General features: G+C 38.2%; 1 protein-coding gene across 3 annotated transcripts in view; it reads right to left on the reverse strand.

Moving 5' to 3' along the window:
* LOC123758249 (signal-induced proliferation-associated 1-like protein 1) overlaps nucleotides 1-19872 on the reverse strand; it is a 45945-nt gene that overhangs the window by 12970 nt on the left and 13103 nt on the right. For 2 of the 3 annotated variants that reach the window (XM_045742404.2, XM_045742402.2), the window contains exons 6-18: nucleotides 18936-19197; nucleotides 17599-17705; nucleotides 16861-16995; nucleotides 16419-16543; nucleotides 15747-15868; nucleotides 13858-13993; nucleotides 11516-11647; nucleotides 9207-9322; nucleotides 6207-6317; nucleotides 5662-5824; nucleotides 3826-4005; nucleotides 880-999; nucleotides 399-537 (exon numbers count right to left, since the gene is read on the reverse strand). In XM_045742404.2, coding sequence (XP_045598360.2) covers nucleotides 399-537; nucleotides 880-999; nucleotides 3826-4005; nucleotides 5662-5824; nucleotides 6207-6317; nucleotides 9207-9322; nucleotides 11516-11647; nucleotides 13858-13993; nucleotides 15747-15868; nucleotides 16419-16543; nucleotides 16861-16995; nucleotides 17599-17705; nucleotides 18936-19197 — 1848 coding nt within the window. The remainder of the gene's footprint in view (nucleotides 1-398; nucleotides 538-879; nucleotides 1000-3825; nucleotides 4006-5661; nucleotides 5825-6206; nucleotides 6318-9206; nucleotides 9323-11515; nucleotides 11648-13857; nucleotides 13994-15746; nucleotides 15869-16418; nucleotides 16544-16860; nucleotides 16996-17598; nucleotides 17706-18935; nucleotides 19198-19872) is intronic. The other variant, XM_045742405.2, reaches the window with a different exon arrangement.

A 19872-nucleotide genomic window follows, 5' to 3' on the forward strand; every position in this document is an offset into this window, starting at 1 on the left:
AGATAGATAGAGATAGGAGAGATAGATAGATAGATAGATAGAGATAGATAGAGATAGATAGATAGAGATAGGGAGAGATAGATAGATAGAGATAGGGAGAGATAGATAGATAGAGATAGATAGAGATAGATAGATAGGAGATAGAGATAGATAGAGATAGATATATATATATATATATATATATATATATATACTGTATATATATATATAATGTACACATTGTACTGAAAGTGGTGAGAATAGCTTGAGGTACCTCATCCCTTTGAGCATATTTATACCTGAATGAACTTATTTCCATTTAAATTTAAATGTCAAGTAATATGAAAATGAGAGTAGTGCAGCAGCAGATCCCTGAAAGTGAAGAAGCAGATGCAAATCACATATGGTTAAGAACTTACCTTCACTGCGAGTGGGATGCAGATGCTCCATGGAAGTGGTATCGTCCTGACTAAGCAAGCGCGTTGATTGACCAGGGAGGCTGCTGGACCGCACATTACCATTCAAACGTTCCGTCCTCCAGGCAATATACTCACTTAGCTATAATAATTTTAATTATTAATATAGTACAGTACTCTCAATATTATAGGAATGTAGTGTATACTAAAATATCAAAACCAAATTCTAATGACTCACGATGGCATAATATTGATGTTAGAGGACCTTTAAATTTTAATAGAAGTAAAAAAGAGAAAGGGCTCAAGCCAATTGATAAATTTATAAATGTGTGCAGAGGACTTTAATCTATTTCATCATGCAAGATGTTAAGTTAGTTTTAACTGAAGTAGTATTATGCAACACAGTAACAACGGGTACTACTGTATATTTATACTTTGTTATTTGTCCATATAAACTTATTCTGATCATGAATATTAGTCTCACCTGTGCCTGTGTATTGGTGTTGTTGGGAGGTACGCCGCCTGCTTTATCGGCCGCTTGTCTTCCACGCTGGCTATCAGGCTGTCTCAGAGGGGCATTGTCATAATCACCACATCCTGAAAGCTAAAAATGTAGTAGTATTAATAACTTTTTCAGCGAGCAACCCCAAATTCTACTGATGGTAATGCCTCGGCATTACCAAACAGATGATTTTTAATTGACACTTAAGTTTAAACAACCATCATTCTTTCTGGAAGCTCCCGTAGTTATGTCAGAGTAAATGGACGAGAGGAGATGACCCTTTCCTTACTTGATCATGCGTGCAATATTTGCTTGAAAGCAAAAACCAAAGTACAGTCAGATTATTGTGTCAGAGTTACACAGAAGTGACCAGTGTTGAATGATGATGATGTTTTAGATCCAGCTACTTGGAACAAAAAGTTCCAAGTATCATGGGCTATGATGAGCCCATAGTGAACTTACCTGGCACAGGAGCAATGCTGTATCTGTGTTGAATGAATTAACCACCGTGTTGCGCCGCCTTAAAATATGACATTTCCGCTATGCGCCGAAAATAAAGTCTTTGCAAAAAATTATTTTAATTCTTATATAGTTAAAATGCAGTCTCTGACACGGGAAACTAAAAAAAACACCGCTGAATGTAATGAAACGCCATTTTCTTGGCGAGACCTGGAGGACTTCCCGGAGCTATCCAGCTGATATTGCTATATTAGACTATAGCATCAGTCAGCATGAATGTCTATGACACTATCAGTGCAAAATAATTAGTTTCCTATTTTATTCATTATTATTAATTGGTGCTGTGGTCCCTAGCTGCATGCGCCACCCTCAGTCGCTCTCTCAGTACTGAGCCTCTCACAGCAAGTATAGATGCCGATTTTTTTTACCAAGATGGCTTCTATTTACTGGAGTCCTAAGACACAGGACATGAGCCCCGTATTCCTGTTGGACTCTGTAACATATACAGACTCATACCTCTGTACCAGCTAAGTGGTTTGTTATAGTGCACAACAATGTAGATAGTGATATATAACATGTGTGTATAGTGTAATAACAGCAAAAACAGAATGTTGGAAGGGTGCTTACTTCATCTTGGCCAGTGAAGTAGCATCGTCAGTTGACTGGTGTGTGGGGTTCCAAAGTGGTTTATTATTGTGTACAATAATGTAGTTATAAATAATGTGTAGATACTGTAGTGTAATAACAGCAATTCTGTCAATTCAGAGGATTGAAGCTCTAGAAAAATTAGCTAGGGCAAACAGTGGGGTGTAGTGGGAAGTGAAGTGAGGAAGAGGATGGAGTATCACAGATTGAAGTCTCAGGAAAATGAACTATTCACTAGTGATGGCAATTCAACCCCGTGTGGTGCAAAATGTTGACAGAAAAACTCGGGAAAAATGGTTTGAAAAATAGAAGTTGAAGACATAGTTATGAATAGCATTACCTTTGACTGTAGTAGGTGCACAAGTGTTGAGCAAGAAGAAGTGTTAAAGTGTTGGGAGTCTGTGTCCAAGGCACTATTTCTTCTCAATGATTTATCAGACAGCAGCAAATTTAAGAGTCTGACAACAGAGAGAAAAATTACTACATCTACATTACATTCCTCCCATGTTAGTGTTAATTGTTTCTTTGGCAATGTAATTCATTCTTAAAAGATGTCATACTTTGTAACATTAGAATCTCATATATGCTCTTATTATACTTCCATATGCATCATTCTTCCCACCTTTTGATGTGAGGAATAATTCATTAGCTCCAATGCATCTCATTAATATACCGGTAATCACCAAGGCTACATTTATCTCCAAAATTCTTTCCTCAGTACTCTGTAGGTTCAATTACATCCTCATTATCTTAATTATTGCATTTTTTGGGCATCCGAAGATTATTCTCATGGCTTAATTTAGTACCTTCTCCAACTTATTTAGTCAACCCTTACCAAAACAAGAAATGACAGGTGCAGCATAATCAATGAAATACTTCACAGTATACTGTGAGATTACTATTGGAATGTGAAATGTAAAATATGATTAATATTTGTGCACTGTACGGGATTGTGAGCCCCTTGAGGGACCTTAAATTGATGAGGGTAGAAATAGACAAAGCTTCTCTATCCTTTTAAGATGTATTTCATTATCTCAATAAATTTACCTGAACTTGAATAACAGCAAAAACACTGTTTGATTGATCTAAGAATATAATATACATGACACTACTGTATATAAAAGCCCCATATTTTGAGCAAAGCGATGTTCGACACATTTAACTATATAAATCCTACAAATTACACACTAATAATATTACAGGAAAAACTGAAAATTATTATAGTCGCAGCAAGAACTGCCCCATAGGGTAGCTGGGGCGAGCACCTACTTAATCAGTGCCCATAAAGTGCTCAACTTCTCAGCTCCAGCACAGCTAAAGTATGCCACATAGTGTTATTTTAGTATCCTGTGATCAGAGAAAATGTTATATTTTAACAATATAAGAGAAAATAATTTGTTGAAATGAATTTTTTTGAGCGCACCACGGGGGAGTCACATTATAATAAGGAGCAGTGCAGTGGCTAAGTAACAGTACAGAAACATGGATAGATATAAGATCGATATAAATGAATTCTTCATGGAAAGAAACACAAATGAGACATTCTAAATGCTAGGTTACTTTCTTGCAAGTTAACATGTTTACAGAAGATAAAACCATTTCCTGCACATTAATTTAACTTGAAACTGTCAAAACTCAGGCGCACTGGCTCAACAATCATTAATACTTGCAATAGAATGCAACTACAACATTTTTTTCAGCACAACTTTAACTCACTGCAGGCAGACAATTACATAGTGATTAAGCAGGCAACATAATACTCTGAAGCATCAAAACAACATATACATTCCTAAATATTTAGGCAAGCTTTTGGGTGAAACGTACTTGTGTTGTGCGTGCAGGTAACGGAGGTGGGGGAGACTCTGCTTGCTCGTCGAGGGGTTCAGTCCAACGATCACTTGAGTGACTGGAACTCGTGCTGGAGAGAGTTCCCATGTAGTCAGGAGTACGCTCATAGTCAGCAGTGTGCTCATATTCACCAGTGTTATTTTGATGAGAGGGAGACTGTAAAGCAAATCCTCATATATACAAACAGGTAATTTGAACTATGATGACTACTATGACTACGTCACTGAAATATGATGACACAGATGAAGGAAAACCAAGTGACGTTTACATTACAATATTCCCTTATATGTCCACCCTCGCTCATCTTCTTTCATCACAGATAATGTCTAAGAACATTTCAACACATGTAGCTAGCTATTCATGCTTCAGCCTTTAAATTAATTGACAAAGATACGTGTGCCACAAATCAGTGAACAAAAATCACTTTTTCGGATTTACTGGATGTGTTACAGCCAGCCACAGGCTGATGTGTTACAGCCAGCCACAGGCTGATGTGTTACAGCCAGCCACAGGCTGGCTGGCCGTAACACATCCAGTACTTCCAGAGGAGAGCATAAAGCTCCCAACTCAACAACTGGGGGTGAACGCTAACAAACAATGCCTCAGGATAACATCCCAGAACAAAGGTGTAACAGTGAACACGGTTGAGGAAAGAAACACCAGTACTCTATCAAGAGACCAAGATGGCTCAGGAACATGAGCAGGCAAAAGGTGAAAGAAAGCACAAAATGGGTTGCCAATCAGGCCAGAGGAAGTATTGACAATGAACACCAACAAGAGTGGCTCTGCCACGTCAAGTGACATGAGGCGACAATATTAAGTAACAAGATGCCAGTCATCAAACAACCAGGAAAAAAAAAAAAACAAGAACAAGCACAGAACTTGACAGACAAAAAGAGGAGAAAGGAGTTGCAGGAAACTTCATACAGTTGTTGTGATAAAAGACGCACATAGAATACAGAGCAGACACAGATGGGCAGAGGTTGAACAACCAAGGTACATCAGTGGGTCGAACTGCCGACATATGCAGAGCTGCAGAAAAACACCCAAGTTCAGACACTGGCCAGAAGAGCTGGAAACCCATGCTAAAACATTCACCAAGAATTCAGAAGAATCACCATGCCTAAGTACATCTCTGTCATGGACAACACCTAGAGCAACAACTGAACCTGGTGGGAAGAGGAAGACAAACCCAACACTAAACAAGTCCAGCCAAAAGACATATACTGCAAGAGCCTAACTACTGGGAAACAAGAGCCTCATAGAAGGCAATGGTTCCATGCTTAAACAAAGAGGCCTACCCCAGGACATTGGAACTTCTGACAAAGCCAATGGAAGGACATGTCATCGATGGTCCACTACGTGGAAATGGAACAAAGGCGAGATAAACCATCTGCAAGAATGCTGGAAACACCTCACATGTGTACCACACTTGAGGAGCTATCCCCGAGGTACATGAAGAGGAGGCAGTAGGGAGTTGGGAAAGGTAGTGCTAGTGTGTGAGCAGAGCTGTAGGAGTGTGTGAGGGGAGGCTTTAGTAGGCTGGCTGCCTACTACATCCAGGCTGCCTAACCACCAGCCAGCCAGCCATTCAGGCTGCCCGACCACCAGCCAGCCAGCCATTCAGGCTGCCCGACCACCAGTCAGCCAGGTGGTGTTTTACATAAGATATGTTTCCAAAACAAAGTTTTATACACCAACTCATAACTAATATTAGACTTCAATGCCACAATTTTTTTTTTACCAGTCAAGTACTCACAACCTTTCTTATATTGACTACAACTTAAAAAATGGATTATTCTTTCATCATACCTGGAATTCTTGTGGTTGTGCTTGGTAGTCATTTGGATGGGACTTAGATGGATCGGCAAAGTCATGCGACGTGCGCTGGTCAACTGTGAAGGACCGCGAAGAATTTCCTGTGCCATACCCAGAGCTGTTACTGGAACGTGGAGGTGACAAGCTCCGATCATACCTGAACATGAATCAATAAGACGATATTCCAAACCAAGTAAATGCTTCTTATCCCTTTTTTTACACCAGAGAAAGCATTAGCATTTTGAAATCAATATAAAGTTCAATTCAATTTGTTTAATACCTTCCCAAAGAAATTGGCTATCTTTATAATTGGTTATAAGATGTGCAGATAAATGCAAAAGTACTGTAAATTATCACAGAGATCTGATTAGGTGCTCTTGTGCCCACTGTAATCCATTTGCACTACTGCTTACAGAATGAGTATGGGGTGCACAATAAGCTAGCCACTGGTAGTGGCAACAATCAACCAAACCAAAGAAATACAATTAATGAAAAGAACTCAATATTACAGTTGATGGAAAATATAAACTACAACCAACCTGTGATTGTGGCGAGACTTTTTGCGTGAAAGCTGCTCAGGAGTGGTGAGGTTCTCATAGTCTCCCTCACTTCCCCCCAGTAAGAAGCCACATGTAGGCACATTACACCCTCTGCCATCATGAAAAGTATTAGGAATATATTGTAACAAAATACACAGTGGATTGAAATGAAATGCCTCTTTCTGAGCAGGACTGACTGCTCTTTTCAACAATAACCATAGGCTTCTCATGTTATTGCTAATACACCAGTCATTTAGCAACTTTGCAACCCCAATAAGAAAATAAGTTATCCAATAATCTTGCCACATTACCTGGTTGATGGGGTTCTGGTAGTAGTTCTACTCCCGGAGCCCGGCCCGAGGCCAGGCTTGACTTGTGAGAGTTTGGTCCACCAGGCTGTTGCTTGGAGCAGCCCTCAGGCTCACATACTCACTACAGCCCGGTTGGTGAGGAACTTCTTTTAGAAAAGAGTCTAGTTTTCTCTTGAAGATGTTCACGGTTGTTCCGGCAATATTTCTTATAGTTGCTGGAACTACTGCGGACCTCTGATGTTTATACAGTGTTCTCTGATTGTGCCTATGGCACCTCTGCTCTTCACTGGTTCTATTCTGCATTTTCTTCCATATCGTTCTCTCCAGTACGTTGTTATTTTACTGTGTAGATTTGGGACCTGGCCCTCCAGTATTTTCCATGTGTATATTATTTGGTATCTCTCGTCTCCTTTCTAGCGAGTACATTTGGAGGGCTTTGAGACGATCCCAATAATTTAGGTGTTTTATCTCGTCTATGCATGCCGTATATGTTCTGTATTCTCTCTATTTCAGCAATCTCTCTTGCTCTGAAGGGGGAGGTGAGTATTGAGCAGTACTCAAGATGGGACAACAAAAGTGATGTGAAGAGTACAACCACTGTGATGGGATCTCTGGATTTGAAATTGAAATACCACATTGTCCAGTGGTGAGGAAAATTGTGGAGCGAGTCTTTAAACCACAACCTAACATAGAACCAATAAGGCTTGTAGAGCAGCTAGAAACAACAAAATAAAACCAGCTGTATAGTTCAGAAGTGCTCCATATTACTATTTGCACACAGAATAACAGGGTTCACATACAGCATATTACCCCCAATTGAAACATCGAAAAACACACTCGGCAGAATTGTTGGGGCTGTGTAACGGTGTAAAAAGCAGTGTAACAAAACTGCAAGAGAGGTCACATAAGCCAGGGTAAGGTATAGGATCCGAAACCCAACAGGGACCTGAACCCCAGAAAGAAAAACTTAGAAGGGGAATAAATCAAGGGTACCAGAAGGGATCAAGAAATACACATGGGAAAGGACTGAGAAAATAGTGTTAATGTCATGAAATGTGATTTCCAGCAGGCCTTCGGTAGCTCTCCAGTGCATTCGACTTGGTATGACAAACGCACAAACACCACTTCCAGGTTTCTCAATTTGTTCAGGACTATTGACTAACAAACAGAATCTGGTGTGCTCTTCGAGGCAAGGGGTGCATAGGAATCAAATATTAACCCAAAACGGAGAAGCCACTCTGAGTATGGGCAGAGTAATATAAACCACAAATCCCGGTTGGCCATTTAGAATGAGCCTCTGCTTGTTAACCCTCAAACTGCACAACACATCAATGGCTGTGGTGAGTACCTGTCATGGAATTGCGCACCACAGCTATTTATGTGTTGGAGTACCACGCAAGATTTAAAAGTCCCGCGGCAACACAGTGTTCACATCGGCTTCCTCGGGGCTCTTGTAAATAAACGCCGTTATTAAAAAAAAAAATCGTGGGCAACATTTCCGGGTGTGAGAGCCTCAGTACTGACTGAACAACCAAGGCTGGTGCACGCAGCATGAGCTAACAGCATTGCTGTTCAGCTTGTGATCACAGCATCACCTAAAATTTTAAAAAATATATGTAACTGGTATTATTTAGCCATAATGATATTACAGAAGACCCCTGACTGTGATAAAAATGTCCAGAATTCTGATAATAGCAGGATTGTTTTGATAATTAGCGCTGTGCTGAGGGAGGGGAGGGAGGTGGCGTTGTCTTCCGATTGTGTGTGGCCACCTTTTATTGTCAGGACTCACCATATCAGCTTAGTAGTTCGCTATGGTGAACTCAAATGTAGACACATACATATAGCGTGTGTAAAGTGTGTAATAACAGCAAAAGGAGTAAGTTGGGAGCAGCCATTTTGGTGAGGGAGGTGGCATCATCTGCATGACTTGTCATGCTGTGTAAGGGTGGCCACTATGCTCTTTTGGCACCATATTAGCTTAGTTGTAGTTATGCTGTATAAAGCCGCTAATCTAATATACAATAACAAACCCGTGCTCACTCACAGGTAATGCTCGTCCAATTTTTGGGTTTGCTGTGGGTGGCACGCCGGGCTTTTTGCCCTTATATGCATATATCCCTTTAGAAAATTAAAATGCGAACAATTTGATACCAAAATGAATGATGTAACACAAAAATTTACGCAAGAAAACTGAAAAGAGTATACATATTTTAGTGTGGGTGCACGCTCACGGGAAACGCGAAACCTTGGGGTAGGCTATGGCACGCACGCTGGGGACGCAAAAGTGTTAAGAGCTGCTGGTATTTCCCCTGTATCCAAGCTCTTTCTCCATATTACGCTGAGCACTCATGCTATTGGCACTTTATATTTATTTAATATTTTATGAACCCATAGTGATTCACAGGTCATTAGTTACCCAGAGGTTAACAGCAACTTATGAATCAAAGCCCATTGCTTAGGAAAGCGACCAAGTGCTCAAATACAGAAAATGGTATCACACTCAAAGGGCTAACATTGTGATATGCTTTCTACAAATCCACGAATGCCATATTAACCTTAATCTTCATCACATGCTTTCTTCAATAGTTTTTTCACAGAAAATATTTGGTTCACACTATCTTCCATCACAATATCCACCTTGTACAACACTAAATTCCCAGTTATTTCCCAAGGGATGGGGACATACCTGCGAGGTGCTCCATCAGGATGTGATGGGACAATGGTAACAGTCACAGTCATGGAGGTCTTGAGCAAGTCCACCATTTGTTCTTGTGATAAGGTTGCCAAAGTCACCGTGCAAATCTGAGGAATATGAGTGTTTCAGTGGCCTGGCAATATTTGTTTAATAATTTATCTTGGTAATTAAATTACAAAGAAAAGACAACACTTTTTGCATGCATTCAAGAAACTCTTAAAAGAATGCTCTCCAAAAAATATGTGAACAGGAAAATACAAAAAAAAAAAATGGATAAAAGTGCATTAAAGTTTGATTAAGTGTGTATAAGCATCAGATAGTAAAGAAAGCAGCTCTCTGAGGATAGTACTTTTGGACCCTACTCTGGCGGCAGCATCATCTAACACTTCAAGAGAGCGACCATGCTGTGGTACTGTGTACAGTATTAGCAGATAACTACAATATCATCTGCATGTCAACCTAGCATGTGCAAATTACTAGAAATTAATGTTATATTTAGTCTGTCTTGTTTGAAATTGTATGTATCTTATTGATTTTCATTCTTTGCCAATATAAATGTCACCTCTCTATCACCAACACATTCTTAATATTTTTCTTAGAACAAACGTTCAATATCGGCTACATCTCCCTACAAAAACTTAACTAAAATATGATATTCTATAGTATCTCTTATATCTCATCCCTTTCAAAATGTATCCATGTATATCAATAGAAGTGCAACAATTACTGGCTGAACTGTGTTCATTTATTAAGCGTTATTTTATTATTGACTTTACTATATAAATTATATAGTACTGAATATCATTATAATGAATATATGCAATTACTTTATTTTTAACTTGTGAAAATAAATATAAAAACTTAAATTTTCTGGTAATGCTCAATCGGTGATTCCCTGTCCTAGGAAACTGTACACACATCACATTATACTCTTGCTAGTCGGTCAAAGTCTACCAGAGGCCAATATCTGGTCCACTCGGACGACAGACAGCAGAGAAAGCTGGATCACCCAAATTAAGAAAATGCTCACCAGAAAGGTAAATCAAGATAAAACAGATTTCAGCAAGACGAATCTGAACAACTCTGTAAACAAAATACATAGTACTGTAATTAGGATATTCACCCGCTAGTTCCTCCTCCCCATTGCAAGGTGGTTGCACCTGAAGTTTCTGGACCGCCAGGTGCAACTCCTTAGTCATTCATTTGTTGTGGCAATATTCACATGTGCTATACATATCACCTTAACCCCCTTCGAGTCCTGATTTTCCGGGTAAATGTTGGACCATCCATTGTTTTGTGGGGGCCATTTGTTTGTTCTGGTTTTGGTATTTGCTTCACTTTCACATGTTTACAAGCTTCATTTGCTGTGTGAACATTTAATAACCGTTCACTTCAAGCTGCACGTGCTAAGGTTTACAGTCCTTGGATTCCTCCTGATGTCTCTATCCAGCAGGTAGCTTCCCAGGTGGATTCAGGTGTCTGTCTCTGAGAGGTTGGTCTCCTGGGGAGAGTACAGTATCTTGCCCTGAATAGTGAATGGATATCTGACTAATCTACAAGATTCTGGGTTGGAAGGCAGATGCCATTTTCTTTGCTTGGGGTGTGCAGAGGTTCCATGCTGTTTTATGGTACATCACTCACACCCTTCATAGCTGCCATTATTGTTGAAGATTCATTTGGTGTCTTCTGGCAAGCACCCATCAGCACCTGGTGTCCCTGCTCGATTTTCACCATCAAGATCTGGAAAGCCCCCGCACGTCTTTGGTTTGGCACAGATATGGACGGGCTCACCAAGATCACACTCACTGGGTTAGAGTTTGAATGATGCTTATTGGTTTTGTTTTATGTCTATGGTCATTCCATCTGCTTCAGCCATGCTGCCTTATTGGTGGACCATAACTCTCATGCTAAAGTCTGTGATATTTGTCATCGTTGAATCTCTGTTTTAGGTAAGCATCCTTCTCAAGGAAGGGTTATCAGGTGCCTGTTTGGCAGGATTATTATTATTGTATGCGTTGTTTGCAGTATGGTGTCGGTATAGTTGTCCCACAGATGAATCCCTTCAAATTTAATGATTCTGAGTTGGAGCCACATGATGTGGGTTGTTTTTATAGCTTTTCTACCCCCCCCCCCAAACAGTGTAAGAAATAAGACAACTGGGCTGTGAGGACACTGCAAGACAACTGGGCTGTGAGGACAGTACAAGACAACTGGGCTGTGAGGGCACTGCAAGACATGCTAATAACCATATGTAAGCAATTATGATGAATTTGGTTAATCTGTTAAAGCAAAGGTCTCACCTCCACGAGTCTTGCTCCTTGCCGCAGGCCAGACTGAGATGCTAGACCATAAGGTTCAACTTCAGTAATGACTCCATCTTGCTGTACATTAAATCCTAGTAATCCTGTTTGGTTTCTTTGTAGTTCCAGTTCCTGGTGAGAAAAGCAATTTCATTAAATTTTGTATTATTATTATTATTATTAATAAATATTTTCTAATAATTAATTATTAAATATTCTCTAATTAGACACATTATTGGCAAGTACATAGATAATGAAAATATCCACTGTAGCTATGAAGCTACACAAATGCTCGACCAGGGCATTACCAGCCACATACTCTACCACTGTTGACTTGATAAGTCATACAACCTGATTTCTACTGAAATCACAGGAAGTCTGGTGGCCCCTCCTGAATTTCCGTTTCAGGATTTATTATTTCAGTAGAAATACAAATGTATGATTTTTACGAGCCTGTGGTGGTACAGTGGCTGGCAATGCCTTGGTCACGAGTTCATGTCGCCTCACAGCCCCAGTGGATTTTCTCATTCAAGTATACTGTATAATGTTAGTGTGATTTTCTGCGTAACATAGAAATGTGTCACCTTTTCACAAGAAAAAAACCCAGCGTTGAATGTAATGAAACGCCATTTTCTGGGCGAGTCCCAGAGGCTCCCAGGAGCTATCCACGCTGCTATGAATATGTACAACTTTCTGGCATCAGTCAATGTGAATGAGTTCTTGCTTACCAAGGACCACGTGCCAGAACCTGGCCCAATCAAAGAGGCACGAGGAGCAATGGAAGAGCATTCTATGTTTGTCATCGACTGGGTCTGGAACCCAGAAAGGTAGGAATCCCAAAAACCCTTATTCTGGTGAAACTATTGCTACCGAAAGCCGAACGAGTGGACAGAACTCCCCAAACGAAAATTAACAAACTAGCATGACGACATCATGTCGCAGAGCAAAACTCTGCAAACATAGTTGCAGTAGGGTTAAACAGCTGTATTGCACCTGAAAGCCACCAGATGGTAGCCCAGATTACTAGGAGTCCTCATCAGCCAGCCACACAGTGACGCTACCTAGATTCCCTCCTACCTCACCAAAACTCCTCCTCCCACAATACTACACACAGCACTAATTATCACCACAACCCTGCTATTATCACAATCCTGGTGACTAAATCCTGTAACAGAATAATTTACCACAACTTTATTTTGTAAAGGAACACAAAATCCTTGTAAAGGTTTGAAGATTCCTAGATGGACTAAATAATGGTGTGGTGCTGTGAACATCTTGAACCGCATCGATTCACTGACATTTCAACATTGTACACAGTCATTATGACGCTTCAGACTCGTCTGTAATACTATTATGGCTAAATAATACCAGTTACATATATAATTTGACATTATTAGACGATGCTGTGATCACAAGCTGAACAGCAGTGCTGTAAGCTCATGCTGCATGCACTAGCCTTCACTGATCACTCAGTACTAAGGCTCTCACACCTGGGAATGTTGCCCATGATAGTTTTTAAAAATGGCTAGAGCTATAAGATCCCCGAGGCTCTTTGCGCACCACACGTCGAGCGGCAAGAGGCGTGTTGCGCAGTGCAGTTATTAAGAATATTTTAACTAGCCATGTTCAAAAATATCACTTTAGTTTCTAAGACTAGGTTTTAATGGAAATTTAAAATTGCACTACTACACCTAGTATAGTAACCTGAAAGTAGAATAAGAAACTAAAGTCAATCATTACATTGATGCAGCTCATAATGACTAATTTCACAGCCTATTGAACTGAAAATGGCCAATGTAATATGCAAGCCCTGATTAGAAAACCCCCAGATAAGAATAAACGCACTCAGAATGTCACAGTGCGCTGGTGTAGGAGTAAGGAGTGAAAATAACAAATGTGGAGGATATATTTCAGAACACTTGAGGAGTGAAAAGAGTGCACCAAGATAACTTGGAAATGTTGAACAAAAGGTTTGTGGCTTGAGCATTGAAGAATAGTGAATTTCTTGGCACAAAGGGAAAGGGAAGGCCAGGAAGAAAATGGTTTGTCATGACAAGTATGATGAAATATGGCTAGTGTAAACACCACATGGGATATGGTAAGGAACAAGCTTGTGAAGGAACACATTGTAAGAATTGTGTAAATGAATTTGTTTGCATTGTACATGAAAATTTATGAGAAGCACTGTACATCCGAACTTATGAAGCAGTGGGGCACTGCTGTGGTTGACTGCTGATGTGTGGTGACACTTTTATATTCCCTCTTTATTCCCAAGCAAATGACTATACCCAATGAAAATGGTAACTGGATAATGCACATTAATAAATGTTCAATATTCTTACTTGCGTTTCTGCCCCTTGTGTGACAGCTGTAAGCCTGGACACTATCTCAGACAATATCTCTTCACAATCTGCCTCTGGTGTTCCGGGTCTCAAGTTGACAAGCAAACATTCACCTTGGTGGTAAAATATGCGCAGCCTAGTACAAAATGAGAGCAAACATTATTACACTTTATATAGTATACATGTGTAATTATCTAACTATAGTTACAGGATGAGAGCTACCATCAGGGTGTCCCGTCTTCCAGTACTCTTTATCATATGAGATTTTGAAACTAGTAATGGTTTTGTAATCCACTTGTTTTCTCACTTAAGTTGTAGAAGGTTGGAACAAGTTAAGTGAACAACTCCACTAGGGCCATGATGAGGGTTCAAACCTACGCCCGGGATGATCCCAGACGCACATTAGTCCACTATGCCACGACATGGTTAAAACAACAGCAATTCTTTTAATCATGTCATGGCATAGTCGACTACGGCGCGTCTGGGATCATCCCTGCCATAGGTTCGAACCCTCGTCACGGCCCTTGTGGATTTGTTCATTTGATGCATAACGCTATTGTGATTTGTGTGTATTTCTACAACTTTGCTTGCAAAAAAGAGAACCTTATGTTTGCCACATTTGTTTCCTTAGCCTGAACCTACAAGTTACTGTTCTTAAGGTTGCAGGTTTAAAAAATTCTTCCTTGTCTGTTTTGTCAATTCCTGTTACAATTTGTGTATGTAGTTATTATATTACCTAATTTTTTTTCCTCCTCCATGTTCTAACTTCCAGATAAATCTCTTGCGTACTCTTCGACCCTATCGAAGTCTTTCGTAGGGTCCATGTACATACAATTGGTGCAACCTTCCCTCCTAAGATCTCCGTGGCTATTGCAAAAAGTAAGAAAATTTATTATGAAAGACCTTCCTGGTCCAAACCAAACTGCCTGTTCATTATCATGACAGTTCTTTCCAGGCATCACTCATTTTATTTATATTATTTTTATCTTGTGCTGAAACTATCACGCTTGTCAAACATCCACGTTCTTCCATATTCACTAATATTATCCTTTGTTGTGAGGCCTTCTCTTAATCCAACTATTTTATCAATGACCCCCTTCTGTGGCTCTGTCTACACTAGATGCTATCTTATTTTCCTTACACACAAAATTATTATGGACTTCCTTTTATACACCGTTTTATACTAATTTATGATTGATGCCGGTTCTTAACTAACTGTGCGTCTTATGTCTGTTCACTTTTCTTCTTTACTACCTTACACACTTGTTTCATTATATTTTGTTGACGACTGCTTGCCAATTGGTTTCTTTCCTGCACTCTTAATACTTTTCTAATCGTTTTAGTAACATCTCCATTTGTGCTGCCCAAGAATTTTCTCCTAGTATATCCTTTCCTAACTCTAGATCTTGGCTAGCTTGGACATTTCCTGTGACGACCTCAACATATTTCTCCAAATTTTTGTTTCTTTTTAAAGTCCTTCCATTTCCACATTCTAAGCCTCATTTACAACTCAAGTTTTTTAATTAATTAAATTAAGATGAAATTGACTTTTGTACACTGAAAAATTCGTACTCTGGGGACATTCATAGACTTATATTCCACTGTATAATTAGAGTGTTAACAATATGTTAATTTAATTTAAATTTGATAATTTGCATATACAGTACTGTACTGTATATGAAAATAAACAAAACTGGCTCCGTACTTATTACAATTATTACTGTCATTCTAGCTCTTAGATAAAATAGTGAAACAAACAAAAAATACAACATGTACAGTATTATGAAAGATTCACAAGTTTTACAAATTTTAATAGTAAAACAAGTTTGGCTCTCATGGTAAAAAAATTGGTTAAATATTAATCGAATCTCTCTCAAAATAAAGCTTACCCTTGTAGTGGTTTAATGGTCCAACCAATTACACTTTTGCAAGGGGCAGCAAAGATGACTGTAGCTGATGACTCCTCGACCACCACCATTGAGTCTATCGAAATGCCTATTACACAGTCCACCTATGGGTAAAGGAAATACAAATACAAATACAAATACAGGCATAAGGGAACACTGGCGGAAGCCGAGTACCCAGAGAAGCCACAGAGACATTAGAAAACTTGTTCAGTGGCAAAGAAGTAAGGAAAAGGATTGCAGGAGACAGTGAAGTGGTGGAGGCAGACACCTACACAACATCAAGCACAACTAGAGGAGTACAAGGAGGCGAGTACAAACTCGCCTCCAGCAGCAGCCCTTATATCAAGACCATTTGGCTTTGACAGCAATATTCCAACAGCTTGGAGTGTTACACTGTTGCAAAATCCTTCAAAATTAAATCACTGTCACTAGCCAAATATTCTCATCAAATACCAGACAGTATTTCCAAATTCATGCATATGTTTACCAGTAATTTTGCTAATATAAGACCACATAATAAATTGAACAATCTACTATTTTGTTGTATCCTACAAAATAATGCTAGACTGATTAAATTTCATTAAGGAAGAGAAGCAAATGTAATATCTAGACCAAGTATTGGAGGCGAGATCAAAATGATGCATGGTATCTTACACTGTACTGGAGCGCTGCATCGTGAACAGTGAGTGGCCATGATAAAGCGCCGCGCACTGTTGCATCAGGAATATATTTAACTCCTTTTTTTTCTTTCTTGCCACCTCGAGAAAAGCCCATTAGAGCTGAAAAGTATCATATTTTTAATCTTATGTATATAATAAATTATATCACAAATAACCATATCAATAATATAATATCTGGAGACAAGTCCAGTTGTGGGAAGCCCAACAACTATTACAGTTCTAACAGAACATAATAAAATAAATTAATTTAATATAAACTGAGGGAAATATGGTTAACACTATCACATACTATTAGCTACAGTATGCACTATAATAGTAACTGCAACAATGCTTAGAAAATTTGATTACAAACATTAGTTTATATTGAAAAGGCATATCAAATGGAAAGATCTGACTTACTTTTTCCACCTACTTACAGAATTTGGTGGAAGTGTCCAGGGTAGTGGAAGACGAATGGTTGAGAGCTAGGTCTTTTAGGTACTCGTGTCTTGTACGGGTTGCCATTGCTGCAAATTTTTCTGAACGCAACGCTGCAATTTCACCATTGATAGCTGTAATATTAGTGAAGGTAAGAAAAAATAGATAAAACTACAATATACATTCACACACACATTAGTGGAAGGGGGGAGTAAAGAACAAAGGAAAAGGGAACACATTCCTGAAATTTGAATATACCAACATAGATAAGTTAAATCAAAAACATTGGCATTGCAAGATATAATTCAGCTTAGGGTCCCAGACATTGTTGCATTATTAGAGACAAAACTTTAAGGAAATATTTTAAATGATGTCATATTCCCAAGGGGCTGCTCAGTTTGGAGACATGACAGGGAAACTAGGAAGGGAGGAGTGGCAGCTGTGCTGGTGAAAGAACACCTGAAGGTAAGAGTTAATATTTGCAAACCCTCGAGATATTGACAATGAACTGGAAAACTATGAATGAACTAATGAGAATGGGGGAGTGGAAGGGAGGAGAACTAGGCAGAATGGAGAAGAGAAGCTAGGAAAAAATAATGAGTGTAAGGAAATGGAACTATAAATAGTGGAAAGAGGAAGGGGAAACTAGGGAAATGAATGGAAGGAGAGGAAGCAAGAGTTTTTCATAATATTATTATATTTTTATAAGAGAAAATTATGTAAACTCAAGAGCTTACCTTTTGCTAGGAGAAAATCGGTGAAAACCTTTGACTTGGGAAAGGTTGCTCCTTCAGGCATCATTGGGCCAAAGAGTGGAACATCTCGAAATCTGCTCACAGTAACTCTGAAAATTGCATTACATTTTTCAAAGTTAAAATAATAAAAGGCTATACTCTAAATTCTAATTAATGGACAAATATAGGGTACATTTTAGACAGCAAATTAAAAGTTTGTCTAATTAATTTATCAATTCAATTTGAGAAACCGATTGCAGTATCAAGTAAGATACACAAAAATAATAATGGTGTGACATTTAAGTCATCAAATACTTGTGGGAAATACAGTAGAATGTGTGAATTAGCTTGGATGAAAATTATGCATACAGTAAGAATGGTTTAAAAAGCAACCCCATTACATTATACATATACCTACACTTAACCATATTCAAAAGGAAACTTTTATTCTATATCCCTTTTCTATTCAATAAATAAGACTGAAGTTAATATATAAAGCGCTTTTCTAAGCCATAATAGCTGCTCGCTAAAGCAGCTTATAGCCAATAGCTAAAAGCTGCTTGCTCATTTGAGATCCCAGAGTATCCTTAGACATTAGACGGTGCTGCTAAGCAGTTATGGCAGCACATTCACTGCAGGAAACATCAAGCATTCCTACAGGGTCATATTGTGCTTATGGAGTCACTAGCCACTTCATATGCTCTCTCATTGCATGTCCAGCTGCCAGTGATGTCCCCTTTTTCCAATCTCCTTTTAATTTAAATAGGCTTCCTTTGTGCACCTTGTTTATTCTCCTCAGGATCTTACACGTTATGACTGTTAGGTTCATATCACGTATGGCTGACCTAGCGCGTGGTGGCACGGCGATCCCGCCTCAGTTACCAGTGCTTCCCGCCTAGTAAGAACCATGCCTGAATTCTTTGTAAAGAATTAGTTTTTTCAGATTTTTGGCTATGGTCCCACAAAAGCAAGTGGTAAGGTTCAAGTCAAGAAAACACATTGTGAGAATGAGAATGTTTAACAATCAAGTCTTACCATTCAAGGGCATAGAAGTTATGAAACGCTCATAATCTCTAACTAGTATTTGGGTAGGATTAATTCAATTCTCCAATGACTCCTTCAGCACAACACAACCCTGCAGTGGCACCTTTTATGTTGGCCTACCTGACTGCATGATCTGATGTCCAAGGACATTGGGATCTTTCACATGGAAGCAGCAGAATGTAAGAACTCACAAAATCCTCTAGCAGTAACCATATTCTTTACTCGGTCCAATCTTCTTTCTCAAGAGCTCTACCTAAGTTTCATGATAAACTTTAATACAATTTTATAACACATACCTGTACTGAGTATTTTCTGTACAAGGATTAATAGCTTGCACCACAATGAAGACATGCTGAAAATGACTGCGAATGTGCTTTGGACTGAATGAAGGTGCTCCTGGCTCTTGGAAGATGATGGTGACAATATCATTGCCAATGTGTCTTTTCCTCAACAGCTGCTTTCGATTATTTGGAGTAAAGGGAAGCAGTGTTGATACATGAAACATTATTTCAGCATCGCGATACTGGTTGTACACACTGTACAAACCAGTCGAGTCAGCTGCAAAAAATATGAAATAATGAACTACATGTGTATTGTTTTAGAATTATGTGTATTTGACCAGTTTTGTATATTTTTGTATGAAGATAAAGAGTTTAATTATGCCCATTTATGTTTGTCACTATTAGGAGATTCTACAAATTATGACTGAATATGGTGTTACAATAAATAAATAAATAAATAAATAAATTATACTGTATATATATATCAATTATATATAAATATATATATATATATATATATATATATATATATATATATATATATATATATATATATATATATATATATATATATATATATATATATATATATAATGTATGTATATATATATATGTATATGTATGTATATATATATATGTATGTATATATATATATATGTATATATATATATATATATATATATATATGTATATGTATGTATATATATATATATATATGTATATGTATGTATATATATATATGTATATGTATGTATGTATATATATATATATATATATATATATATATGTATATGTATGTATATATATATATGTATATATATATATGTATATGTATGTATATATATATATGTATATGTATATATATATATATATATATATATATGTATATGTATGTATGTATGTTATATATATATATATATATATATATATATATATATATATATATATATAT

Source organism: Procambarus clarkii, chromosome 11 (genome assembly GCF_040958095.1).
Source record: "Procambarus clarkii isolate CNS0578487 chromosome 11, FALCON_Pclarkii_2.0, whole genome shotgun sequence".
Classification (NCBI taxonomy): Eukaryota; Metazoa; Arthropoda; class Malacostraca; order Decapoda; family Cambaridae; genus Procambarus; species Procambarus clarkii.